This window comes from Dendrobates tinctorius, unplaced genomic scaffold (assembly GCF_039654945.1).
Source record: "Dendrobates tinctorius isolate UK_male_01 unplaced genomic scaffold, ASM3965494v1 ptg000115l, whole genome shotgun sequence".
NCBI classification, from domain to species: Eukaryota; Metazoa; Chordata; class Amphibia; order Anura; family Dendrobatidae; genus Dendrobates; species Dendrobates tinctorius.
In genome coordinates, this window is record NW_027361783.1 from 14,292,884 (window position 1) to 14,320,649 (window position 27,766).

Here is a 27,766-nt window from a genome sequence, read left to right on the forward strand (position 1 = left end):
TACAATTACCCTTTAAACATTGCGTAGGACACGAATTAGACATTTTCATTGTTCATATACAGTACATCTAAACAAAATATTACCTTTGTGATTGAGATATATGTATGAAATATTTTTTCTACATTACTCCTAATGACATCTAATTAAAGTCCATATACCGGTTATACCGGCTGTTCTTTCAGTTTGCTTCGGCATTCCGCTGTTTTACGTTCTACATCAATTCTTGGATTTTTATTTCTGTGAATTGTTTATCAGGTGTTTGGGAAAAGGCCAAACTTGTAATTGGTCTCATCCATGATACTGGCTCAACAAACTTGTCAGTATACTTGTCCTGATGATTCCTGTCCGCTCTTGTCTTGCCATCTCAGACCCTGCCGCATCATGGGTTCTGCAGAAACAGTGGTCCTCTGCGGTGATGGGTAATCTGTAGTGAAGTAACCACATCACTGGTGGATCAACACATGATCTATTAGTCCTATAAAAAGTAAATACCATTATGCCAGCCCATACACAAACCTTTCTCAGAGTTTTGCACTCAGTACTTGAGCTAGTATATTCCCTTTACGACCTCTATTCCTTTCTGTGGTCTGTGTGTGATAAAATCATAAATTTTGGAGATGCGAGCAAGGGCGATGATGGATTTGTATTGATTCACTCAAATTAGATACATTTTATCATAATTACTATTTCTTGTTTTTTGATATGTGAATTGATTACTTTGATTATATTAGGCTGTGTTCACATTTGGGTTTTTGCTGTGTTTTATTTTTCTGTAGGCAAAATCTTCTCTCTTGGCAGTAAAGAAGCTACTTATAAAAAACAGGTTTTGCTGTGTTTTTATTGACTTTTGTGCATTCTGATGAAGTTTAGTGCCCAAAAAAACCATGATGCAACTTCCTTAGGTTTTTTCACCAAAAATGCAGCAAAACTTGATACCTGCATTTTTTTGCTGCGTGTTTGCGCTTACTCATTGCTTTCTATGGGTGAAAAAAAAATGGCAAGTGACATTCTGGAGTTTTCAAAAGCGCAACAGTTTTCCAGTTAAGTCAGAAAAAGTAAGCAATGTGTCTGAATGAGATTTCTGAAATCTCATAGCTTTTGCTGGTACTGTAAAATGCAGCTTATAATTTGCGTTAAAAACAGCAGCAAAAACGCAATGTGTGAACATAGCCTGAGTATGTTTGTGTATTTAGATGTATACGTGTGATAGTACTTGTAATGCATTGCTTAATATGTTCATTTTCAGTATCCCTGTTACAAGATGACAGTACTTTACTTGGTGAAGCCGCAGCCATCATGTGTCTACTTCTGTTCGATGAAGTTTCAAGAATGGATATGTGGTAAGATGGCCACATTTCCGAGCCACATACTTGATACTCTTGTACTCTACATACGTTCTCTGGGCCTCCATGAAATCTTACATTGTGCCACAACCTACCCGTTCTATAACTATGCCGGACTTCAGAGTGAGCGACTTGTGTGGTCGTACAAGGTGCATCAGGTCACCCTTCTGAAACCAGTGGCCCGGCATGAGAAAATTGTCACCATCATAGATCTTTAGAATTTCACTCTTCAAGTAATTTTAAAACATATATGACTTTATATATGGAGCCCTAATTTTGTTACGGTTTTATTTTTTTGAGAATAGTGGTATACATTGTCAGATATGTTCAGCACAAAACGCCAACGCTTGCAACAGGTCACATTGCCAACCGTCCAGTGTTTTTTTTATTTTAGTGCTAGAGTGGTGGAATTAATCTAAGTTCCCTGCCTTTAGTAATGTGCTCACCAGCCGTTGTCCCTAGCAGTTCCTGGCGCCGCTCCTGTTCTGGTCTACCATCTTGTGACCACAACTTCTGATTGACCATAAGTCAGAGGTATCGGTCACAAGCTCTGAGTAAGTCTATGAGAATCTCTTTCTGGCCTCGCTTTGGCTCTCATACGTAAATTGAGAAGTGGCTTCCAGCTCGCTCAGCAAACACTGGAACAATCTGACAGGTCACAAACTGCAGAAGACCACCGGCACAGATGACAGAAGAAGATGACGGTGGCAGGAAAGTATGTTACTAAGGGCATGGAACTTACTTTAGTGCCACCTCTCCAGTGTTAAAATAAAATAAAGTGGTGCTTTAAATCTCCTCCTATATAGCGCTGATATGCAGTCACTATTTGGAATTACTGAATGACAGTAACCCACAGTGTGGGAGGATGAAGATACTGCGCAAAGTTCCACTCCATCCAACATACGGCCGACCACCGCATCAATTCATTTTATATCTTTGGAGGATCCTTATTTATTGTAAGCCATGTAGATATTACACCAATTATTTTTAACAGTTGCTTATAGGAATTTTCAGGTTAAACTTTCTTTGTAAAGTCTTGAGAAGCTCTTTATTTCTCTGCTGCACTATTAACAGGTAAACGTGGGAATAAAGTATTGCTATATGTACATGTCTGTTATAATGATTTGTCAGTTAACATATTTTCACTGGACAACTTTCTGATCAGTGGAATTCTATCACTGTGACCTTCACTTACCTGCAAAATGGGGAATTTTTTACACCGATTTCCGGGGCTGCCGGAAAAGGCGAATGCAGCTCTTGGCAGCCCCACGGGAAGTAGCTGTCAAACATGCACGCTTCCGCTCCATTACGCATGAAGTACCGTAAGTGTTTCTGTGGATTTGAAATAAGTATATATAAGTATTTAGTTTTGGAAAATATTTTTGAGGCATAGGATGAAATGAAGATTATTACGCACTAGCCTTTTATTAAATTTATATATAGGATATAATAAACAATTGAGCTCAGCCTTGTATTTCATCCATAGGTCAGAGGATGTGCCCACGTCTCCATCTCCATTCAGCTTGCCTGTAGCTATAGTTAGGCGGTAAGTGACCTGTGAACATTTTATATTGTCTTTTAAAATATTACTACTTGCTATTTTATGTGACTTAAAGGGGTATTCCATCTGCATGTTCCTATCCAAGTATATTGTAAGGAGTACTAATAATATTAGCAAATACCTCCAATTAGAAATGTAGTATAGTTCTCCTGACTCGCTATTTCTTACCACATATGCAGGGTATTGCAGTAACTTGGGTATCCACAGTTACAACCACTCATATAGTGACAGTTAGTTAGCTAACTAAGTGTGTTTAATAACCGCTCCGGAGAGGCAGGGTGAGGGAAGAGGCAGTACAGCAGACCAAGAAGAGCTGTCAAAAAGGGTCTGTAATTGACTAAACTCCTCTCTGCCGCCATTTTCCCACAGGGACCTTATCTGAATGGTATCATCTGTGCTCTGCTCCCAGCACTGTTTATTCATGCAGGAGGTTAGACCAGGCGGTATCATTCATTACATTTCACTTACTGAGAAACCTATGTTAATGTGAGGGCGTGGTGTTCTTCTACTGTCTTGCTGAATGCCTATGATTGGGCAACTCATACAGGGAGAAGTAATACACACTTTCAGTAGTAGTACTAACTTTCAGTGAAGCAACACAAAGTTAACCCATTAGGTGCCAAATTCTTGGATTGCCAATAAATCTGAAACGGAGAGGCAAAATTAAAATAAAATGTGTTTGCTGTTTTTTTTGTTTTTTTTTTAAATTCCATTCTACATCTACTGTTACATCATGTGTTGAGTTCAACATGAAAAATTTGGTAAATGGTCCTCTTTATAAAATAATAAAAAAGACCTAAAGTCTTAAAAAGAAATTTTAAATTAAAATAAAAAAAACAAAAAAAATTCACATTGGCCAATGGTGCCATTTTGGGCTTTAACTTCCATTCTTTCAGGTAGAGTTTTCTGTAGTCTCATCATAACAGGCAGGATTACAATGGCTAGTATCACCTCTTCACAAAGCTGATAACGCAGCATCCACCATTAATAATAGGCGATGTTACAGCTGACCCTGGTCATCCTCCCAGAACAAAGGTGTCAGTACAAAAGCGAGAGGGTCTGAGTCACACTATTGATGCTAATGTGAGGGGAATTTCCTAGAAGAATGGGAAGCTTAAAGGGGGTTTTACACACAGCGATATCGATGTAAAGGGGCCTTAAGTCTAGAATAGTCCCAATACCATTGTAAAAATTGCAAGATTTGTAAGTTTTTTGTTTCAATACAGATTATGATACCAGGGGAAGAGTCTTGAGGAGATCATTTGCATATTCCCAGTGCCTTCTGGGATAAGTGAAGAGTCTCCGCGAGCTCAACGATCACTGGGTTTTGGCCGTTGCAGCTGAAAAGAGGAAATCGGAGAAACCAGGGGAAGAGTCTTGAGGAGATCATTTGCATATTCCCAGTGCCTTCTGGGATAAGTGAAGAGTCTCCGCGAGCTCAACGATCACTGGGTTTTGGCCGTTGCAGCTGAAAAGAGGAAATCGGAGAAACCAGGGGAAGAGTCTTGAGGAGATCATTTGCATATTCCCAGTGCCTTCTGGGATAAGTGAAGAGTCTCCGCGAGCTCAACGATCACTGGGTTTTGGCCGTTGCAGCTGAAAAGAGGAAATCGGAGAAACCAGGGGAAGAGTCTTGAGGAGATCATTTGCATATTCCCAGTGCCTTCTGGGATAAGTGAAGAGTTTCCGCGAGCTCAACGATCACTGGGTTTTGGCCGTTGCAGCTGAAAAGAGGAAATCGGAGAAACCAGGGGAAGAGTCTTGAGGAGATCATTTGCATATTCCCAGTGCCTTCTGGGATAAGTGAAGAGTCTCCGCGAGCTCAACGATCACTGGGTTTTGGCCTTTGCAGCTGAAAAGAGGAAATCGGAGAAACCAGGGGAAGAGTCTTGAGGAGATCATTTGCATATTCCCAGTGCCTTCTGGGATAAGTGAAGAGTCTCCGCGAGCTCAACGATCACTGGGTTTTGGCCGTTGCAGCTGAAAAGAGGAAATCGGAGAAACTGCGCGCCTGTCGGCGCGCGAATTTTGGCTCATCTTTCATCTTTTTAAGAAATCTCAAGATGGAAGAGGCCAGGAGCCATTTGGTGAGCTGCATTTCTTGCTACATGTTCACAGATTTACCAGTGGAAAAGCCAAACTTCACATGCCACAAATGCAAGCTTGTGACCCTGTTGGAGGAAAAGTTGCAAAATCTCGAAGAGAGGTTAGCTACGTTGAAGATCATTAAGGAAGGTGAAGAGTTCTTGGACAGAGCAGAATTATCTCTTCATGTTACAGAAAGAGAAGAAATTCGAAGTGCACCTGAAGAAACAGAGGAATGGAGACATGTGACCCAGAGAAGCAGGAGGATCAGGAGGCAGTCAGCACCCATACTGCTCAGAAACCAGAACCAGGCTCTCACGCAGGAAAACGATGAAGAAATACATCAGGATAAGACTTTGCCAACAAACAGCAACCTTGTACGCCTTCAGAGTCCTCCTGGATGGAGAAAGAAAAATGTTGTGAAGAAGAAACGGAGAGTGGTGGTCATGGGGGATTCCCTGTTGAGAGGAACAGAGGCCGCTATCTGCAGACCGGATATAACTTCAAGAGAAATGTGCTGTCTTCCAGGTGCAAAAATTAATGATGTGTCTGACAGGATATCAGGACTCTTCAGACCTACAGATGACTACCCATTCCTGCTACTACATGTGGGGACAAATGACACCGCACGAAACGACCTGGAAACCATCTGCAGAGACTTTGAAGACTTAGGCAAGAAAGTGAAAGAACTGGGAGCGCAGGTGGTCTTCTCTTCCATCCTCCCAGTGGATGGCCATGGAACAAGGAGGTGGAATAAGATTCTGCAGGTGAACAACTGGCTACGTCGATGGTGCCGTCAGCAACGATTTGGATTTCTGGATCAAGGAGTGAACTACTTATACGATGGACTACTTGCTAGAGTTGGGGTGCACCTTACGAAGACTGGAAAGCAGGTATTTGGAAGTCGCCTTGCTACACTTGTAAGGAGAGCTTTAAACTAGAACAACATGGGAAGGGATGCAAAAGACCAGAAAAAGCCATACACCTGACAAATGCTACTGAGAACTCTGCTATTAGAAGTGGAAAGGAAGAACAAAGACGAAAGAATCTAATTAAAAAAAATATTGGAGAAAGAGAAACCAATCACAAACTAAAATGTTTCTATACTAATGCACAAAGCATGGGCAACAAACAAGGAGAATTGGAACTACTAACACAGGAAAAGAAATATGATGTCATTGGAATCACTGAAACTTGGTGGGACAATACACATGATTGGAATACAAGACTAGAAGGATACAACTTATTTGCAAGAAACAGACTTGATAAACAAGGAGGGGGTGTCGCATTGTATGTTAGAAACGCGTATATCTGCACAGAGATTGAAGCTTCAGAGACTGGGAGTTCTGTGGAAACTGTTTGGGTAAGAATACAAGGACAGAACTATGGAAAGGACACCATTGTAGGCATTTACTACAGGCCGCCTGTGCAAGCTGAAGATATGGATGAACTCTTTATGCATCAAATGGCCAAGTTCTCCAAAAAATATGACATAGTTGTCATGGGAGATTTCAACTATCCAGACATTTGTTGGGAATCTCTCTCAGGCAAAACTAACAGGTCAAGGAAATTCTTATCCTCTCTTGCTGACAACTTTATCTTCCAAAAGGTAAAGGAGAAAACAAGGGGAACTGCTACCTTGGATCTAATCCTTATAAACAGGGAGGAAATGGTTGAGGAGGTAAAAGTGGCTGGGACCCTAGGAGGTAGCGACCATGCTATTTTAGAATTTTGGATAACTAGAGGCGGAAGACCTGTGAAGACTCAGACGTCAAGGTTAGATTTCAGAAAGGCAGATTTTAAGGGATTCAGAAAGAGAATTGGAGGGATCCAATGGCTGTATATCCTTAAAGACAAAAATGGCCAGGAAGGATGGGAAATCTTGAAAAATGAAATTCTCAAAGCACAGTTGTTAACAATTCCGAAAAGAGGGAAGAATAGGAAGCATTTAAGGAAACCAGGATGGATGAACACAGAACTTAAGCACATGCTAAAAAGGAAGCAAAAAATGTTTATAAAATGGAAAGAAGGAGGCATATCTAAAGAAGAATATAATGCTGTCTGCAGAACCTGCAAGGCACAAATCAGATTATCTAAAGCTGAAAATGAATTGAGGCTTGCAAGAGATGTCAAAAGCAATAATAAAGGATTTTGGGGATATGTCAAAAGTAAAAGAAAAGTCAAAGATGCTATAGGATTTTTACAGGATGAAAATGATGAAATGGTAAGACAGGATGTTGAGAAGGCTGAACTTTTAAATTCCTATTTTGCATCTGTTTTCTCTCAGAAAGGAAATGTAACATCAACTGTTATTCACTGTCCTATTAAGGGAATAGAAGAATCCAGGATATCTATAAACAGAAAGATAGTGAGGAAACACTTAGCTAACCTAAATGTATTCAAGTCTCCAGGTCCAGATGAATTACACCCCAGAGTACTGAAGGAGATAGCAGAAGAAATTTTTGAACCCCTCTCCATAATCTTTGAAAATTCTTGGAGAACAGGAGAAGTGCCAGAAGACTGGAGAAGAGCAAATGTTGTTCCTATCTTCAAAAAGGGGAAGAAGGTGGACCCAGGCAACTATAGGCCGGTGAGTCTGACTTCTATACCAGGAAAGATCTTTGAACAAATTATTAAACAACATGTATGTCAATACCTGGATAAGAATGAAGTGATTAAACAGAGTCAGCATGGGTTTGTAACTAATAAGTCATGTCAGACTAATTTAATTTCCTTCTATGATGGTATTACTGATTGGGTGGATCAAGGAAATGCTGTAGATATAGTATATCTTGACTTCAGCAAAGCATTTGACAAAGTCTCTCATACAATCCTTATTGAAAAAATGACTAAGTATGGAATGGACAAGGCAACTGTTAGGTGGATTCATAACTGGCTTAGTGATCGGACCCAAAGAGTGGTCGTAAATGGCTGCACATCCAGTTGGAAGAATGTCTCAAGTGGGGTACCACAGGGCTCTGTCCTGGGCCCTGTATTGTTCAACATCTTTATCAATGATTTAGATGAAGGAATTGAGGGTAAACTGATTAAATTTGCTGATGACACAAAGCTAGGAGGGATAGCTAATACTAGAGAAGAGAGAGAGAGGATTCAAAAAGATTTAAATAAACTGGAGAAGTGGGCAGCAACTAACAGAATGGTTTTTAACAGGGAGAAATGCAAAGTACTACATCTGGGCAATAAAAATGAAAAAAGCATATATAGAATGGGAGGAATAGGGCTAAGTGACAGCACATGTGAAAAAGACTTGGGTATACTAATAGATCACAGACTGAATATGAGTCAACAGTGTGATGCAGCAGCAAAAAAGGCAAATGCAATTCTAGGATGTATTAACAGAAGCATACAGTCTAGATCACGTGAAGTAATTTCCCTCTACTCCTCTTTGGTCAGACCTCATCTGGAATATTGTGTCCAATTTTGGGCACCACATTTTAAAAAAGACATCAACAAACTGGAGCAAGTTCAGAAAAGAGCGACCAGAATGGTGACCGGTCTGCAAACCCTGTCTTATGAGGAAAGGTTGCAGGATTTGGGAATGTTTAGTTTGCAAAAGAGAAGACTGAGAGGAGACTTATTAGCTGTCTACAAATATCTAAAGGGCTGTCACATTGTAGAAGGATCAACTTTATTCTCACTTGCACAAGGAAAGACTAGAAGCAATGGGATGAAGCTGAATGGGAGGAGACACAGATTAGATATTAGAAAAAACTTTTTGACAGTTAGAGTGATCAATGAGTGGAACAGGCTGCCACGAGAAGTGGTGAGTTCTCCTTCAATGGAAGTCTTCAAACAGAGGCTGGACAGACATCTAACTGGGATGATTTAGCGAATCCTGCTTTGAGCAGGGGGTTGGACCAGATGGCCCAGGAGGTCCCTTCCAACTCTACGATTCTATGATTCTATGATATGAGAAAATGAATGCTATTTTTTTAAATATTGAAGGGGTTGTCCACTTCTAGGACAACTCCTTCTTAAACTAAATGTTATGCCCTGATAACATAATAAAGCCTATACTCCCCTCCTGTGCTGGCAATGTTCCAGCGATGTCATCACTCGCGTTCCCTTGCTGTGTTTCGGCGATGTGACGCCAATGCCAGATCAGCGCTGGCATCACTGTCTCCACCTTTGGACAAACTTCACATGAAAAGGAAGCCAGGGATCAGGATGACTTGAGGTCTTATTTTTATATATGTTGCCTTAAATATTTCTGGAAGCTGAACCGACATTGATTTACTCAGCTACATATCATGTTGGCGTATTCAGCTATATGTATCTTTCTTGTACTATTTACACCTCTGTGAAATCTGCAAGGTATCCTGGAGCATTCTTAATAAATTAACTTTATTTTTTTCATGGTGACTTCAAAAATATTGGGCCTACAAAAAAATGTTAACACTTTGCCAACATCCGCCATAGATTTATGGCTCAAATTGGTAGCTGTGTATGGAGCGTGCCCCATACAGGGCAGATAATGGCTGTGAGTCAAAGCCTTGGCTTGCTTTAGCAGCTGCGGGTGGATCACAGATCCTCCTGCAACTGGTAACCAGTTAATCGTTGATGTCAAACTCTGACAGTGGTATTAATACCGTGCTGGCATGGAGGCACATCATTCTATGTGCCCATCGGCGCTACCATGATGTGATCGTGGGGCGCCGATGGGTTACATCCAGAGGTCTGTTAAGAACTCTGTGCCTGTCATTACCTAATTCCCTTGAAACACAGCCTGTGACCTAGTCTTCAATGGAGACCGTGATATTTACTATATGCAGTAATACTGTGATATTGCTGTATACAGTACAAATGATCAGATGATCACAGGTACAAGTCATGCAGTGGTAAGGCTGGTTTCACACTTGCGTTTTTTTGCACTGGATTTTAGCGCTAAAAAACGCATGCTTTTTTTTCCTATATTTTGCATGGGATGCGCTTATGTGCACATACACATGCGTTTGTATGCGTTTTTCCGCGCATGCGTTTTTTTGTGGTGTGCGCTCGGGCGCACAAAATGCATCCTGTTGCATTTTTTGGGCGTCCGACTTGCCTCAAAAATACGCATGCGCGCAATGCATTTTTTTACAGCAAGACACCCATTATAAGTCTATGGGTGCGCATTGCCATGCTCATGTATGCGTTTTTTTGCGCATGCGTTTTTTTGTTGACCATTAGTTAGGCAATGGAATTTAGGGGTTTGAGTTATAGTTAGGGTTAGTTAAGGGGGGTTAGGGTTAGTATGGTTTGGTTAAGGGTTAGGGTTTAGGGTTAGTTAGGGTTTAGGGTTAGGGTTTGGGTAGGGTTTGGTTAAGGGTTAGGGTTAGTATGGTTTGGTTAGGGTCAGGGTTAGGGCTAGGGTTAAGGTTAGTAAAGTCATGGTTTGGGTTAGTGTGAGGGGCCAACTAATGTTGGAAAAAACCGCAAACGCGGTAAAAACGCATACAAACGCATAAAAACGCTGCGTTTTTTTCATGCATGCTCATAAAAATGCTTGAAAAAAACGCAGCATTTGTATGCGTTTGTATGCGTTTTTTCCATGCGTTTTTTGCGGGGAAAACGCACTGCAAAAAAAAGCAAGTGTGAAAGTAGCCTAAGAGACAAATCAAGTTTTTAAAAATGTATATAAAAAAATTCAAATCACTCCACTTTTCCCTATTAAAAATAAATATAATAAAATTAAAATACACATGTGGTATCTGTGTCTAAAGAAGAAAAAAAGATCTACCGTATATTTGCCAATATGAAAAGTATATTCGCTATAGAAATGAATAGGAGGAATTTTCCAAAAGTTTTAAAGCTGAATTTGAGGAGTAGTTTTGAGCAGAACCAATCCAAAATGCTCCTCAAAGACTCGGTGTGAACATGAATAAAAGTTACTCAAGATATTCACTCTTTACTGCTCACATGGGCTTTCTCTACTATTTCTATATTTCAGATTTCATCTTCCCATTTCCGTGAGTACCCATCATGCTGTAAGTCCATACACAGTGGCCTCTCCGGTGTGCTCAGAGTGGATAACCATGAAACCAGTGGCGGATATGCTGCGTATAGCATGGAATTTGTCATGGAACCAAGGAATGGATAACTTTTTGAAAAATCAAGAAAAAGAACCAGTTGAAAACAAAAAGTAAGGCTCTGCATAAAGAAGTATTTTATTTGTATTAATTTCAGAATATTTTACTTTATTTACCCATATTTTAATTTTTTAGTGTGTTGATCACATTTGATTTTTTTTTTTTTTTTTTTTATTATTTTTGCATTGTCACTTAAAGGTTAAGTGTACATAATACAATTTCACTAGATAGCAAGTACTTATGTACTGAAAGCTCTAAAATAACCTTAAATGACCATAGAGATGAAGGTCATTCTGCTGAGCCATCCTTGACTTACTGGTAATTGCTAGACACTGAGATCAGCTGAGATTTTCTATGTGGATCAGTGCACGAAATGCTATCAATTTTCTGTGCGACTGCTGTAACTCCACATTCACAGGGGATGCTTATTTCATCCTTCCTTGCCTTCATACCCTAGTCTGCTGTACATTACAGACAGATGGAAAGTTAGGAGTAACCATTTCAATATCACTCTATTGACTATTATACTTTTGTGGCTTTTTGATTGTTTCATGCATTTAGTAACTTGTAACATGCTCTACTTTGGCATTTGTATCCATTCTAGTGTTTTTTTTATCACTATAGATTTTAGTTTCAGTAATGTTCAAGTAAATCTGTCAGTGTGATCAACCCTTCTAAGCAGTATATATGAGTATGTAGGTCATAGAAAGTAGAATAATACGATACCTTGAAATCTGCAATCCGATGTCTTATTTTGGAGAAATCCATTTTTTTTTCTTGTATGTAAATGATCTGTTCCAGGCTAAGGGTCCGGACATCGATTTGCCTGACAATCTGCCTCCAGTGCTGCTTATGAATGAAAGAGGGAGTTACCAGTGTGAGACAGGAAGCTCAGTCATTACATGTCTCACATTGGTAACACCCCATTTAATTTAAAATAATCTCTGGAGGCAGATTTTCTTGCGTATCAGTGTCCTGAGCAGCTCATTTACATATAGGGAAAATGTGGATTTCTCTGGCGTAAGGCATCTGATCTCCGATATCAAGGTATGACTTTATTCAACTTCCTATGACCTACATACTCATATAAACTGCGTAGGAGGGTTGATCCTACTGACAGATTCCCTTTAAAACGTTTTGACAACCGGTCAAAAGATTGTCCAGAGATGTGTATGGTAATTTACAAAAAAATGTCTGTGATTCATGTACGTGTTAAATCTGTGTTTTACAAGGATAGAAGTGATGCCAATTATATCTGCTAGCACGTTCTTCTGCGTTTTTTTGTAGACTCTGTGAAGAATCTTGTAGATTATCCTAACGAGTGGAGTTTGTCGGCTGTCATGTAGGGGGGAACACTTGGAAAATGCTACGCCCTATAAAGGGGGGAGTTGTGAAGAATGTTGAAGATATACCATGTGGTATGGGATTAAAAAAAAAACCTTCAGGGTGCAGCTGTGTGAGAACATGTGGCTCAGTATGGGGGTCTAGCCTCAAAGGCTGTGAGTGACAGATCTCACACTTTGAGCCAGCTCAGAGTAGAACAAAGCCTGCTTGCAATATAGTCATGCTGGAGCTGCCAAAGAATAATCTAGAAACATAATTCCATAAGGAGTTTATGGAGATACATAAAACAGCTTAACACGTAACGGAGGCTTTGCTGGATCGGATGGAGCAGAAACTGCCTTCCTAGGACCGTCTATTAAGCAATTATGACCCATCTTAGGCTTTGGAGTTTTTAGCTGCAGAAGCAAGGTGAAGGTATTTAGTTTCGGCACAGAGAGCAGGAGGGGAGTGACCCCAAGGGGATAAAGGCTAGAGTAAGGTCATGTGGTCACTCTCTGGTATGCTTCCTGGCCAGTTTGAAAGTGAGGGCCATGTCGAGGTTTATGCTGAGAAGGGACCAAGGAGACAGCTGGCAACCCATGCCCTTGTGGTCCAGCACACACACGGTCGAACATCAACCCGATAATTGACATAAATTCTGCTTATACCTTTTGTCCTACCACTAACTGTATTTTCATATATGACCATTATTATTATTTATTTATATAGCACCATTAATTCCATGGTGCTGTACATGAGAAGGGGGTTACATACAAAATTATAGGTATCGTTAACAGTAAACAAATTTACAATGACAGACTGATGCAGAGGAGAGAGGACCCTGTCCTTGCGGACTTACATTTTACGTGATAGTGGGGAAGAGACAGAAGGTCGGGGGTGCATCAGCTCTGGTGGTGATGAGGCGACAGCTCGGGCGGTGGTGATTTGTAACCATCGTGTATATAGTGTATTTTCTAATGAGCCCTTAAAGCAATTAAATATATCATTTAACCTTGGTCTCCTCTTTTATCCCGATCCACTAATTCACACATTTGTTTCTCGATTTAACTTTCCATGCTACCGGGGCTGGTTTCTGTCCCGATACACGATACAGTCCTCTTAACAGACCGGGCTTACATCTAACCTAGGTACTGGTGACAGTCCCACCGGGCAGGCAGTTCTCGGTTTCACTGATGGTAGTGAAAGGTGCTCTCAGCCTATCAGGGTTGTGAGCGAGTGTGGTGCCATGTCAGTGACTGCATGGGCCACAACCTCTCACTGCCCATGTCTCCCTGGGCCTGTGTCAACAGGGGTAGTTTGTGTAAAACTACCAAGTTGAACTTGCATCTTACCAGGTGGTGAGGAACGTCACATTGATGAAAGTGGGGAGACTGCATTACGTGATCCATCTGACGTAATAGTGATGTCAGGCGGGGTTGCAATGTGCGGATTCGTGACATGTGGTGGCAGCGGTGGGATTCTGTGCAATCTCGCCGGTGTCATCCTTCACAAGTGGTGGCAGTGTGGTGAGATAGAGATAATAGTGTGTGTGTGTGGGACCCATGCACTCACACATTAAATACTACCATCCGTAGCTTTTGCCTCTGTGGTCTTAAGATCAGGCCAGCACTAGACAGTCTGAGTGTAAATACCATAAGATGTGAGGGTGCATCAGCTTGCAGCGCTTTGTCAGTGTCCAAAGATTGCTAGGATGGCCAGTGGCACCTGGGGCAGAGCCAGGGAGATGGCCAATGCTACGGATGGTGGAGAGTAGCTGGAAGACTATGTTGTTCAATCAGAGGGGGAGTACAGCCCAGGCTCCCCAAGGAGCCAGTCGCCGGCGGGCACTCCAACAGTGGGCCGCTCAACACCTGTCTGTCCCCCCAGCCAGGCAGTCTCTGATACACATCTGCAAGCAGCCCTGACCAGACTCAAGGAAGGAGACAAGGCCTCCTACAAGACCCTCATAGCAGCAGAACATTGCGAGGCAGAAGAAGCAGCAGAAAGTTGCGAGAAAGCTGCAGAATGTCTGCTAGAGCGTGAGCACCAGCATCAAATTCTTCAGGTCCAACTCAAGCTCCAGCTGCAGACCCTAGCCAGTCATGAGTCCCCGGACATCCGGGTCTCAAAGCTACGGGCGGAGGACTTCCCTTGCTGGTCAAAGGAGGGGACCTGGACACTTTCTTGCTGGCATTTGAAAAAAAACTTGCCATCAGTACCATCTGCATGAGGACCAATGGGTCTGGTTCTTAAACCCTCGCCTAAGGGGTAAGGCCCTGGAAATCTTTGGGTACCTATCCAGCGAGACCACCCTGAACTATGAGGACATCAAGCCGGGTCTGGTCCAGCAGTACAACTTGCCCCCTGAGACATATCTGAAGAAGCTCTGGAGTGTGCCGCGGGGTCCTGCAGACAGCTGGCCTGATCACATGCAGGCTGTATTGAGAGCAGTCGACTAATGAACAATGGGATTGGAGCTTACCACCATCCAGAAACTGAAGGAGCTCATCGACTGAGCAGTTTTTTTTTTTTGGAACTGCCGTGAGGACCTGAGGACCTCCAGTAGTATCTCTGTGACCGGAACTCAAAGCGGGCATCTGCAACAGCGACACTTGCTGACGAGTACTCCAACAACGGGACTCCAGAGATCGAGAAACCTGCCGGCAGGAGAGTAAGACACTGTGCCTCCTGTCCCTGCCTCAAAGCCCATGGGGGGCACCTGCTCTTGCTTCCTTCTCCACATCGTTGGAGGAACTCCGACTATGTCATCTCTGCAGACAGCTGGGACTCTTCAAAGCAATGTGTCCCCTGCGCCAGAAGGGTTAATCACCATCCCAGATACCGTCCACTATTTTGTGTGGGGTTGTTGAGTGGTCCCTTGACAACATCAGCCCGTCACCCTAGGCCAGGCGATGGCCTTGGGATTACCGGTGCTGAGATGACTCTTGTGTGGCTTGAGCTGGTGTCCCCTCAGGATTTGGTGCCCTGGAAAACCCTTGCCGTCTCTGGGATTGGAGGCGCTGCCCGTCACCATCGTGTATTTGGACTTGGGCACCAGGAGGGGGAGTGCGGGAGGTGGGGGTTTACCTTGAATGTTGCCACAAGTGTTTTGCCTTAGACGGACTTGGATTGGCTAGAGTCCCAGTATGTGGCCACTCAATCCCCAAGGCCTGATCCTTCAGTCAACAACAAAATGTCCTGCCCTGTTGTTTTTTAATGTCAATAACAAACCTGCTGATGGAGATGTGGGGGTGGGTGTTGTACTGTTTTCTCTCCCCTCAGCAGGAGGGGGGAATCAAGCAAACTGTAATAATTCCCTAGAGTGTAGCCAGCTGACATGCTGGAACTAGTTGTCCTGTGAAATAGTCTTGTAAGGGACAGAAAGGGGGCAGATAGCTGCGGAGGGGGAGCATGTAGTTGAGGATGGGGCTGTCCCACGAGAGGTAGGGCTCCCAGTTAAGGCCTGATTGAAGGGTTCCTCCACAACTGGGCTGTTAAAGCTCCAGGTTAGTCAGTCTGAATCGGCGACTTGGTCGGAAGCAGGCACTACCCGTGGTTGCCGTGGCCATGTCTGCTGTCTAGCACAGGAGCTCCTCTAGGGTCCGACGGCTACCCCCTTCCGACCAAGTGGCTGTTGGTCAAACGGAGGCCAGGAGACGGGTCCTTCGGAACTGACAGAAGACATGATGGTCTTGTGTATTCTGGTCACATCCGGTCAGTGGTTTCAAGTAGTATTGGAAACTCTCAACAGCCTGGAAGCTCTCAAAGAGCAGACAGCACAGTCTCTCTCAGACTCAGACCTCAGTCGGCTGGTTTGGGACCAAGCATGGCTGTACTGGCTAACAGTCCAGCAGGGTTCACTATAGGCGTTGCTTAGGGACCTACAGTTGGTGGTACCCTATCCTTTCAGGGCGAAGTTGTTGCAGATTGCACATGAGATTCCGATGGTTGGATGTCTAGGGATCACTAAGACAAAGTCCAGGCTAGCCCATCATTTCTACTGGCCAAGAATGGGGACCGATGTGGCTGCCTACTGCTGTTTGTGCTATACCTGTCAGAGGGTGGGGAAGTCAGGGCAGCGCCCCAAAGCCCCACTGGTAACTCTACCCATCATTAAAGAGCCTTTCAGGATGGTGGCTGTGGAAGTGGTTGGCCCGTTGTCCACTCCCAGCAGCGCCGGGTAATGCTTCATACTGATGGTAATAGACTATGCCACCCAGTGCCTGGAAGCGGTAGCCTTGTTGTCCATTCATGCCTAAAAAATGACCACTGCCTTACTAGAAATTTTCTCCCGAGTGGGTTTTCCCCTTAAAATGCTCACCTACCGGGGGACCCAGTTCATGTTGCAGCTGATGGAGTCCCTCTGTAAGCAGATACAGTTGCAACATCTGGTGAGCAGCACATACCACCCACAGACAAACAGCCTCTGCAAACTAATGGCATCCCGAAGCAGATGCTTAAGATGTTGGTCGACTCCCACGGATGCGGCTGGGAGCAGTACTTCCCACACCTGCTCTTTGCCTACCTGGATGGTCCACAGGCCTCAACAAGTTTCACCTCCTTTGAGCTCCTTTATGGACGATGTGTGCGGGGGCCAGTGGCTCTGGTGAAAGGTCTGGGACAGAGAGTTGACCCCCTTGTTGTGTCAGTCATTGAGTATGTAGTTCTCTTCAGTGCAAAGATGCAGACCCCCAGGCCAACCAAAAGCAATGGTGTAACCAGAATGCTTGTAAGAGGGCAACCCTTGTGGGACAGTCCTAACTCTCTTGTATTTCAATGTGCATTCTGTAACCGCCCTGTTTCTGAGTTGGGAAATCTATCCTGTCTGGCCTATGCTCTTACTAGTGGTTTAGTCATTGTTCACATTTAGGTCACTTGACAAGTGGAAAGGTTTTAAATACAGGAGTTAGGACTGTCCCACAAGGGTTGCCTTGACGTGGCGGGATGGCTTGTACATTCTTTTGATCAAAATTATGTTTACTAAATACTATTATTATTATTATTATTATTATTATTATTATTATTATTACTACCTTCGTGCAATTTTTGCAATTTATTTTTTACTTTTTTATTTTAGGATATTTGTTTTTGGTTTTCTCTGTGTAAAGGTCACGTGTTTATATGCATTTACATTTTGCATACACATTAATTTACTTTTTCAGCTCAGACCTAGTTTCTTATTACAAGTGCTCAAATAGGAATCTGCTCCAAGATACCGTATTTTGCGGTTTTTAAGACACATCGGATTATGAGAGGCATCCCAAATTTTGTGGAGAAAAATAGTAACAAAAACAAACAAACTTTTTTTAAAAAAAAAAATGGTGCTTCTTAAAATCCATGCATCTTATTGCTTACCAGGGGTGGTGGCTGTGGTGAAGCGGGGTCCCAGGGTCGCTGCTGGTGGAGGCAGGAGTGGGTTGATGCTGCGGACCCCAGACTGGGAGAAAGGGGTGTTCAGATATGTGATGCTGCAGGTGTTTGGTGGTGCAGGCCGCAGTGGAGCAGGGTCGTTGCTGGAGGAGGTAAGAATGGAGCGTTGCTGCTGGCTGGGATGAGGGGGTGTTCGGATGTGCGACGCTGCGGGTGTTCGGTGGTGTTGGGGCTCTGACATTTTGTGAAAGCCCAGAGCCCCAGCACGTCCATGATTTAGTATGCTGTGGACTCTGGGAAAATGGCTGCCGGGGGCGGCGGCGCATGCGCAGATGGAGATCTTGTCACTGAGAACTCATCTCCCGAGATCTTGGTGCCGAGATCTCCATCAGCGCATGCGCCGCCCCCAGCAGCCATTTTCCTGGAGTCCACCGCATAGTAAAGCGTGCAAGTGCTGGGAGTTCGGGCTTTTACAAAATGTCAGCGGAGCCCCGCACCACTGAACACCCACAGCGTTGCACATCCGAATATCCCCTCATCCCACTCTTGCCTCCTCCTGCAGTGACCCTGTGACCCTGCTCCACCGCGGCCTGCAAGGTATATTCCCATTATAAGAAGCACCCCCATTTTCCCCTCAAGTTTGGGGGAAAAAGTGTGCCTTGTAATCCGAAAAATACAGTATATAGTATAATATTTTTACGATTTTTTGCAGCAGAGTTGTTACATGGAATAAATTAATTTTGCATCATTATCTGAAGTTCCAAATTTCTTATACTGTAAAAGTGACATCAGGCTGGGTGGCGAGGTGCGGGTTCATCATATGTGGTGGCAGCGGTGGGATTCTGAGTGATTTCTCCAGTATCCTCCTTCACAGACTCATTATGCGCAAGGGAAAAAAATGGAATCATTTTTTTTTCTAATCTAGTTTATGATTAAACTTGTCCATTTCAAGTGCATATGTCAGTCAGAAAGCCCAGATAAAGTGCTGCCTTTATTTACTGGATGTAGGAGAAACTTGCATATGAGAGAAACAGATGCTAACCTAATGGTAAGAATGGACACCTGGACTCGGCTCCTGCATAGTGATGAATGAGGCGAAGTACATAATATTTTTAAGAGCAGGATATGTATCTTAAATTATTATTTTACACAGGGACCACAGCGAGCCCCTGTTTCACGTCACACCCGTCAGTTTATGAAATTCTGTATGTCTGACTGCCACTGCTAGAAGGAGCTTGCTGCGAGGGATTCTGCGGGGTTTTCTTGATTTCCCATTGATCTATAATTGATGCTTTTTTCCCTTTTTAATGCTGCTCTGCTTTGTCCCTTAAAGCATCAAATCTAGTAGAAAAGAACGTATTTGTGAGCAGAGCCTAAAAACAAACTTACGGGTTTTTCTTAAAATCTTTTCTGAAGATAGAAAATCAAGCAGAACAGTCAGATACATTGCTGCCCTATGCTCTGTGACGCCACAGTGCGGACTGTACTGATGCGTGTAGCGTAGGCACCAGAGCTGTGGAGTCGGTATAAAATGGACCTACTCCGACTCCTAAAATATATAATAAATTGGGTACAATAGTTCAATGCAAAATGTGCTGAATATTTTTTCATAGGAATTTGGGAAAGTTATGAAATGTCCTATAAATGGCTGTTCTATTCCTGATCTAAGGCTACATTCACACACAGCGTTTTTGCTGCGTCTTTTGAGGATACGTTTTTTCAGCTGCAAAAAGCAGATGAGCTTTTTAAAAAAACGCATCACCTGAAAGGTTTTTGCGCTCATAGATATTGTTTTCAATAGCAAAAGCAGATTAGAAAAACGCCACACAAACTGACACTGCTCATTCAGCCAAAAAACGGATCCTCACAAAACAATGTGTCTGAATGTCATATCTTGAAACCCATTAACTTTGCTGGGATGCCCAGAGTCACTGTATTTTACTGCAAAAAACGGATCTGCAAAAACGCTGTGTGGGAATCATGGCCGTAGCCAGCGAGGGGCGGGGGGCGGGCAGCTGCCCTCCCCTAGAAGCAGGGGCACGCACCTATCAAAACTCGCATGCTGCAGTGCTCACGTCCTGCACCGGCTCCAGACTGCAGGAGGCATTCTCCCCTCCTCTGTCCTGTCTTCTGCCGTCTTCACCAGAGAAAGGAGGGGGAGGCGTGCCTGCCCTGCACAGGATCCGATTCCTGGGCCCCGAGCTGGAGAAAGTTGTGCGCACGCTGCAGCTGGCAATAAGAGATAGTCTGCAAGAGGGACATGCTGGAAGTCTGATTGGAAAAGTGAGGAAATTGGTTATTGCCGCCAGAACCCCTAAAATTGATTCCATCTTGAAGAGACGTGTTGGGAAAGGGGCAATTGTCGATCAAGCCACTCGGTGGGGCAGCACTTATTTAATGATTGAGCGATTGCTTGAACTAAAACCGTTTCTTATAGATATGGCGAACCCTCAGGTAATCCTAAATGAAGGTCAGTGGACACAGATGGCTGAATTGAAGAAATTGCTTAATCACCCATTTACCGTGACTAAAAAATTACAAGCTGAGGATTTAACTCCTGGCATTTTCATAAGGGAGTGGAAGAACTTGCTATTTTGCCTGTCCCAAAGAGGAGGTTTAATCGCAGATGGCATTTCTGCTTCAATGAAACGGAGAGAGACACAGCTATTGGAAAATAAAATTTTTCTGGCAGCTGTTTGTGGACCCAAGTCATCGTATACTGCTTGCTGATCAACAGCTTACTAAAGGAAAAGAAGCTCTGACTGAGGTAGCAGTTAGGATGAGTGGCCTATAGGAGTACTGCCAGGTGCATGAAGACTTGGATCCTGACAGTGCTACTGCTGCCATATCTTCATCCTTCTTCAGATGAGGAGTTTGACTTTGACAAGTATTTGGATGACATGGAGCAGGCAAAGCGTTGCCGCAAGGAAAAAGATTTCACTGTCTCCTATAGCAAGCAGACTGACCATATTTCAGCAAAATGTTTCACTTGCTCTGAAAGAAATAGAAAAAAATTCAACCGTTCATCAAAACTGACTGTGCATGAGGCAATTCCTCTATACTCGGAAATTGTTGGAGATGTTGCCCTTGTGGTTACGGCTTTACCTCCAACCCAAGTTAGTGTAGAGAGGTTGTTCTCTGGCCCTAAAATTATTAGGTAAGATTTGAGGTCATCTATGAAGGAGGATCTGATGGAGGCAATTCTATTTCTTAGAACAAATTCATAGACTGCACGAATGTTATTTAGTATGTATGTTTTTGTTGAAAACTTGTTTTTTTGCCACTTACATAGTTTATTACCTAGTGATATACATATATATATATATATATATATATATATATATATATATATATATATATATATATATATATATATATATATATATATATATTGTGAGGTGCCAGGGGGAGAGGTACTAGAAAACAGGTATATTTCTCCCCGTTTCATTTCATATGTCTCCCTGTACTGATGGTTAAGCCAGTTTATTTCACTGTAATCCAGTCCTGGTTTCCTTAGTGATCAGCATGGAAAGGACTGGTAGTTTCCCCTCCATTTATTGAATCCAGGTTTTGGTTTCCTGACTGGTCCAGCTGATATAATCAGGAGGAGCTGGGATCTCTCAGTCTATCTCGTCTGCTGAGCTGGGAGCTGACACAGTAAGATTACATGGACTTGTTTGCTGTTATATAGGTTTATTTTGTAGTTAGCCTGCTATTGTTAATTAGTGGCTAGACGGCCTTAGATGTTTTATTTCATGTTTGGCATGTGCAACATTGACTAACAAGTGTGCACAATAAATATGCCGTGTCCATATTCATGTGGAACTTGCTAGTCTGCTGAAGTGACTTCATAGCCACACGCTTGTGCCAAAGCAAAGATCCCAGCTGAGCTGTCTATTCCCCACTATATATATATATATATATATATATACACACAATATATGTAATTGATATTACATACTTACAATTTATTACAGTTTTTTGTATTCCAATAAATATATATTATGTTCTATCTAAATATCTTGATTATTGTATCATAAAAATGATTAAATGTCTGATGTTCACATTTCACTTAACCCCTTAGCGACCGCCGATACGCCTTTTAACGGCGGTAATTAAGTGTACATAAACCACGGCGCCGCTAATTCAAGGCGCTGTGGAGAAAGTGAATAACGCCCCCCAGTGTCGGATTGTTTTCGGGGTCTCGGCATCCGGGGGTAGCCGAGGCCCCAGAGAACATGAATCGGTCGGTTTTTACCGACCCCGCTCTTGCGATCGCCGTTATTAACCCTATAACGGCGACCGCAAAAAAAACCTCGATTTTGCATTAAATTTCTCTTTCCTCTGATGTGATCACACATCAGAGGAGAGATAACTAGGGTCCCCGATCCCCCCCCCCCCCGGTACCTCTCCGTGGTCCAGGGTCCCCTCCCGGTGGTCCTGCGTCCCGCCGGCGTCCTCCGGTGGGCGCCGCCATCTTGGATCCAGAAGAAAATGGTGGGTGCATGCGCAGTACGCCCGCTGAGAATCTGCCGGCTCCGGCTGGCAGATTCCATTCATTCATTTTGATAGCTATGATAAACTATCATAGTGATCAAAATAAAAAAAAAAAATAGTGCATAACCCCCCTGTTTATCACCCCCTTAGTTAGGCCAACATAACGAAATAAAGAAAATATATTTTTTTTTCAGTTTTCCATTAGGGCTATGGTTAGAATTAAGCCCCCGTTAAACATAGCGATATCACTAGCAATATCGCTGTAACGTCACCGATTTTGTGACGTAGCAGCGATATTGCTAGCGATATCGCTATGTCTGATACTTGCATCCGACCGGCTCCCCCGCTGCTCATCGCTGGTCGCGCGAGAACGTCCTGGACCATTTCTCATCGTCTGCTTCCTGCTGGGCTTCCTGTGGCGCCGACGAGCGATGCGTGGACGCGGGCGGGAGGACGTCAGGATCTCGCCGCGTCTGACAGGTAAGTAGCGACCCCCGACCCCTGCTATGTTGCTGGTGAGATCTTCCTGTGTGGCAGCTCACTAGCGACCACTTAGCGATGCACCAGCGATCCATATCGTTGTCGGAATCGCTGGTGCATCGCTAAGTGTAACGGTACCCTTAGGGTTAGGGCGAACTAGGATTAGGGTTAGAATTATGATTAGGGATTAGGGTTGGGATTAGGGTTAGGGGTGTGTTGTGGTTAGGGTTGAAGCAAGAATTGAGGGGTTTCCACTATTTACCAACTTTGGGGGTCTAAAAATTGGGGTCTAAAAAAATCACTTTTGTGGAAATAAAAGACTTTATTTTCACGGCTCTGCGTTTATAAACTTCTGTGAAGCGCTTGGGGGTTCAAAGTGCTCACCACACATCTAGATAAGCTCCTTGGGGGTCTAATTTCCAAAATGGGGTCACTTGTGGGGGGTTCCCACTGTTTAGGTCCATCAGGGACTCTGCAAACGCAACATGACGCCCGCAAACCATTCCATCAAAGTCTGCATTCCAAAATGGCACTCCTTCCCTTCCAAGCTCTCCCATTCACCCCACATATGGTTCCCCTCCCACATATGGGGCATCAGCATACTCAGGACAAATCGCACAACAACTGTGGGGGGTATGATTTCTCCTGTTACCCTTGTAAAAATAAAAATTTGGGGGCGAAAAGATCATTTTTGTGGAAAAAAAAGATTTTTTTATTTTCACGACTCTACGTTATAAACTTCTGTGAAGCACTTGAAGGTTCAAAGTTCTCACCACACATCTAGATAAGTGCGTATTCAGGAGAAATTGTACAACAAATTTTTTGGCTGATTTTCTCTTTTAACACTTGTGAAAATAAAAAAAATTGGTTCTGAAGTAAATTTTTTGCAAAAAAAATGAAATGTTAATTTTTTCCTTCCACATTGCTTTAGTTCCTGTGAAGCACGTAAAGGGTTAATAAACTTCTTGAAAGTGGCTTTGAGCACCTTGAGGGGGTCTAGTTTTTAGAATGATGCAACTTTTGGGTATTTTCTGTCATGTACACCCCTCTAAATGACTTTAAATGTGATGTGGTCCCTAAAAAAAATGGTTTTGTAAATTTTGTTGTAAAAATGAGAAATCGCTGGTCAACCTTTAACCCTTATAACTTCTAACAAAAAAAATTTTGCTTCCAAAATTGTGCTGATGTAAAGTAGACATGTGGGAAATGTTATTTATTAAGAAATCTGTGTGACACATCTCTCTGATTTAAGGGCATAAAAATTTGAAGTTTTAAAAATGCAAAATTTTCAAAATTTTCGCCATATTTCCGTTTTTTTCATAAATAAACACAAGACTTTTCGAAGAAATTTTACCACTAACATGAAGGTCAATATGTTACGAAAAAAGAATCTCCGAATCAGCGGGATCCATTAAAGCGGTCCAGAGTTATAACCTCATGAAGTGACAGTGGTCAGAATTGTAAAAATTGGCCTGGTCATTAAGCGGCAAACTGACTCTGTCGCTAAGGGGTTAAATATAAGCAATATATGTGGTAGTCGGAGTCGTGGAGTCAGTGTAAGGGAAATTGAGGAGTCGGACTTTGGCTTACCGACTCCACAGCCCTGGTAGGCACATAGTGCGGGTCCAGCTGGCTGATGGCCCAGGGTCTAGCTCTCCGTTAGACATGATTATTACAGGCAGGTCCTTGTGTCAGCTAGATTTTGTTTTATTGCTGTACCTGCGTGTATAACTTTTCCAGCTGTTGCATTTTTTTTTTTAATTTCCCTCTCCTAAGTTTTTCAGATGCATTAAAGTTATCCCCAGAAGAAGTCCTGACATTGAGGATGACACACTCAACCAGTGGACTGCAAGATTGCCTGAGTTCTATCACTCGGGCTGTGTCTCATGGGGAAGTTCGTTCTGCTGTTGCTAGGATGAATTTTTATCTCCTAAATGACAGACTGGTTCTCAACTGCCTGACTGACTATAACATGTCTTCCTTGAAGTGTTTGCCTTGGCATACGGCATTAAGCAGGTGAGATTCACTGCACAATTTCTAATGTCTGCATAAAATATGCACACACACGTGTGATGATTAAAGTGGCTCATGCAAGAGGCTTTTTACCTTCTGCAGTATTTATTCAGGCACTCGGGAATCACAAATATTTTTTATGGATGTACATATACAATGGAAGCCTAATGTGTGTTGTGTGCGTGTATATACACTGTATATGTGTGTGTATGTACTGTATGTATGTACTGTGCAAGAGTTTTAAATAAGTGTGGAAAAAATGCTGTAAAATGAAAATGCTTTAAAAAAATAGTGGTGTATTTTTATCAATGTAACAAAATGTAAAGTGAATGAAAAGAAATCAAATCCGTATTTGGTGTGATAACTACATCTATTCTTCCAGATTCCCTTGTACACAGTGTTTGAACAAATTCGGAAGGAAGGTTGTTCCAAACATCTTGGCTAGCTTACCATATATCTTCTGTAGATATAGATTTGAGCAAATGCTTCTGTCATGATGTTGAAATCAGGGCTCAGTGGACAGGTTATATCATAAGTAGAGTTGAGCGAATATATTCCTCTTCAGTCGCCTAATATGAATTTGCCATATTTGTGCCATACTGCTATCCTGTTCGTGCCGAATTTGTTTGATCGGTTTCCGAACATATTCGATAATTTCTATTTTCTAATTATCTGCCTATATCTTTTTCACAGTAATTTATATGTATGATATACTGGAAGTATATAAGTAGAACGAGAAAGTATAGACTCAGCCAGCAATTTTTAATCCATAGAGTTAGATTAACTGGCACTGAAAATAATGTGCATCTTAACAAGACAAGAAGGGAAACCATGGGCAGAGATGCGCAATTCTGAAGTCCCCATAAGTATATATTGTATTTGTGTTGCTTATGTAGCACCAACATATACCACAGCACTTTAAAGACATTAACATCACGATGTATAAAATGTATATGATAGACTATTGTAGCAGATTGTATCACTACCAGCATTGTTGTGGTTCTTTCCGATAAAGTGCTGTGATAACATGACAGCCTTTCTTGGACATACACTGCGGCATATTCCAGTTATCGCTGCAGGAAGCGCTGAGCGGTGACATTTCCTCTATTGTAAGAAAAATGTAGGACTTTATGGCACAGATTACTATACATGGGCAGCTGTGTCATGCCACTTTATATACTGCTGATACAGATGGTAGGGCAAGCTGACATATAACATCCATTTGCAATTATAGGGTATGGTCTGTTGGTGAAACCGCTTTAAGGTTCTTTACAAGTGAATTTTATATACTTTTCAGTGACCATCTAATTTTCCAGAATATTCAATGATGCCAGATTAATGGAATTTCCCTCTGGTCTCTCTTTTACTTTCTCTCCCTGTCTGGGTGCCATCAGTGCAGGCTGCATTATTCCCTAGATCCAGAGAGAGGGCCGGTATTATATAATATCTATGCCCTCCACTGTTTGATGGGATTGGTGATGTCAGCTCTTCTAAGGCCTGTATCACACATCCGTTTTTAGACGTCCGGCGCCCGGGCCGTTTGTGCTTGACCGGCGCCCGGGCCGTTTGTGCCTTGTTCCGTTGGCTTATTGTAGCCGCACATTCCCTGTTTACACCGGGAGACGTGTAGACAATAATTATTTTTTAGACCGCATGTATAGCAGGGCTGACCTCTATACCCGTGTGAATGAGGATGCCTCATGATTATAGAAATATTCAGACTTGCATACACAAACCTAAACATTACTTTTTTGCATTAAGTACATAAGTGCAGACTTTAGTTTGCCATCAGTTTCCTTTGCCCCAAGCAGAAGAAAGGTTAATGTTTGTTCTTTTCCCTCTGTAGGTTTCTGCTGGTTCAGCCAGCGTGTGCGGAAGATGAGAAGCTCTTGGCAGATGTGATAAGTTTCCTAAACAAGATCCTGAGAGAACAGAGGAGAAGCTCCGACTCGCAGGATCTCCAATGGATACTAGAGATGCTACTTAAACAAGTAAGAACAGTCCCTCAGAGGATTGCCATTGCCACTTCTGACAGATGATACAGCATTAACATCCATGGCCAATAAAGATAATTTAGCTGTAAAGAGTACACATTTATTTTGTTCACCTGCCAGAGCAATCCTGATGGGAGCAGTGAATCTGTCTCCTACAAAGCTCCGGGTCTCCATAAAAAAGCAGATACTGCGGCAGGAGTGACATTGTATGATAATCAGAAAACATTATTATTTGGTTGTCGGCTCATTGAGCCATTCATCCTGAGCATACTTACTGGCGTGGTTCTGCCTCATGTTTATGAACTACTGCTGGCCGGGGAAATTGGACCTTTTGGCATGGTGGCTCACATTGTCCTTGCTTCATCTAAATAGTACGGTCTCATTGTCTAAAGGCTAAAGTCAGGTTGGTGATGCGTTTTATGACCACTTAAGGATGCAGTGACTATATATTTCTCCTGTAGAGTGACTTGAATGGCATTTCATTGAATATTGCGTTCACGTTACCTTGCTGACATTGCAGTAAGACAGGAGAATACCGCATGAGATATCTGCAGGAACATTACCACTGCTGGACTGCCTTTTAAAGGGGTTTTAAGTTCATTTTAATCATTAGCTCTTGGAATAAAAACTTCCACAATTGGATGTGTTGAAAAAATGTTCCTGTGCTGAGAAATGTGCCCCTGCTGTGTCTGAGCGTACAGGAACATGATCTGGTAAGACCACATCTCCTGGGCTGGGGAGGAGAAAAATAGTATACAGAGAGGACAGCACAAGATCACAGGAGATTCTTCGAGGCAAGACATTTTTTTTAAAACAGGCAGGGAAATGCTTGATTTCACACAAAAAATCCCCTGTAATCCCATACTGTTTCGAAAACACTGTTTCTTTCCTCAGGAAATGCAGTGGTCTAGTGTGGCTCCCTTAAATAGTTGCATCAGTTAACCGTTTCCAGACTGGTACCTTTTATTTATCTAAAATATTAGTGCAGAGTTGGTTGGAGAGGAGCCGTAA

At 42.7% G+C, this 27,766-nt stretch overlaps 1 protein-coding gene across 3 annotated transcripts in view; it reads left to right on the top strand.

Moving 5' to 3' along the window:
- RTTN (rotatin) overlaps positions 1-27,766 on the top strand; it is a 328,322-nt gene that overhangs the window by 132,752 nt on the left and 167,804 nt on the right. For all 3 annotated transcript variants that reach the window (XR_012234901.1, XM_073590015.1, XM_073590014.1), the window contains exons 23-27: positions 1,247-1,340; positions 2,830-2,889; positions 10,940-11,131; positions 24,525-24,764; positions 26,608-26,752. Coding sequence is in view for 2 of the 3 variants with exons in the window: in XM_073590015.1 (XP_073446116.1) it covers positions 1,247-1,340; positions 2,830-2,889; positions 10,940-11,131; positions 24,525-24,764; positions 26,608-26,752 (731 nt within the window). In the remaining variant the exon portion in view is untranslated. The remainder of the gene's footprint in view (positions 1-1,246; positions 1,341-2,829; positions 2,890-10,939; positions 11,132-24,524; positions 24,765-26,607; positions 26,753-27,766) is intronic.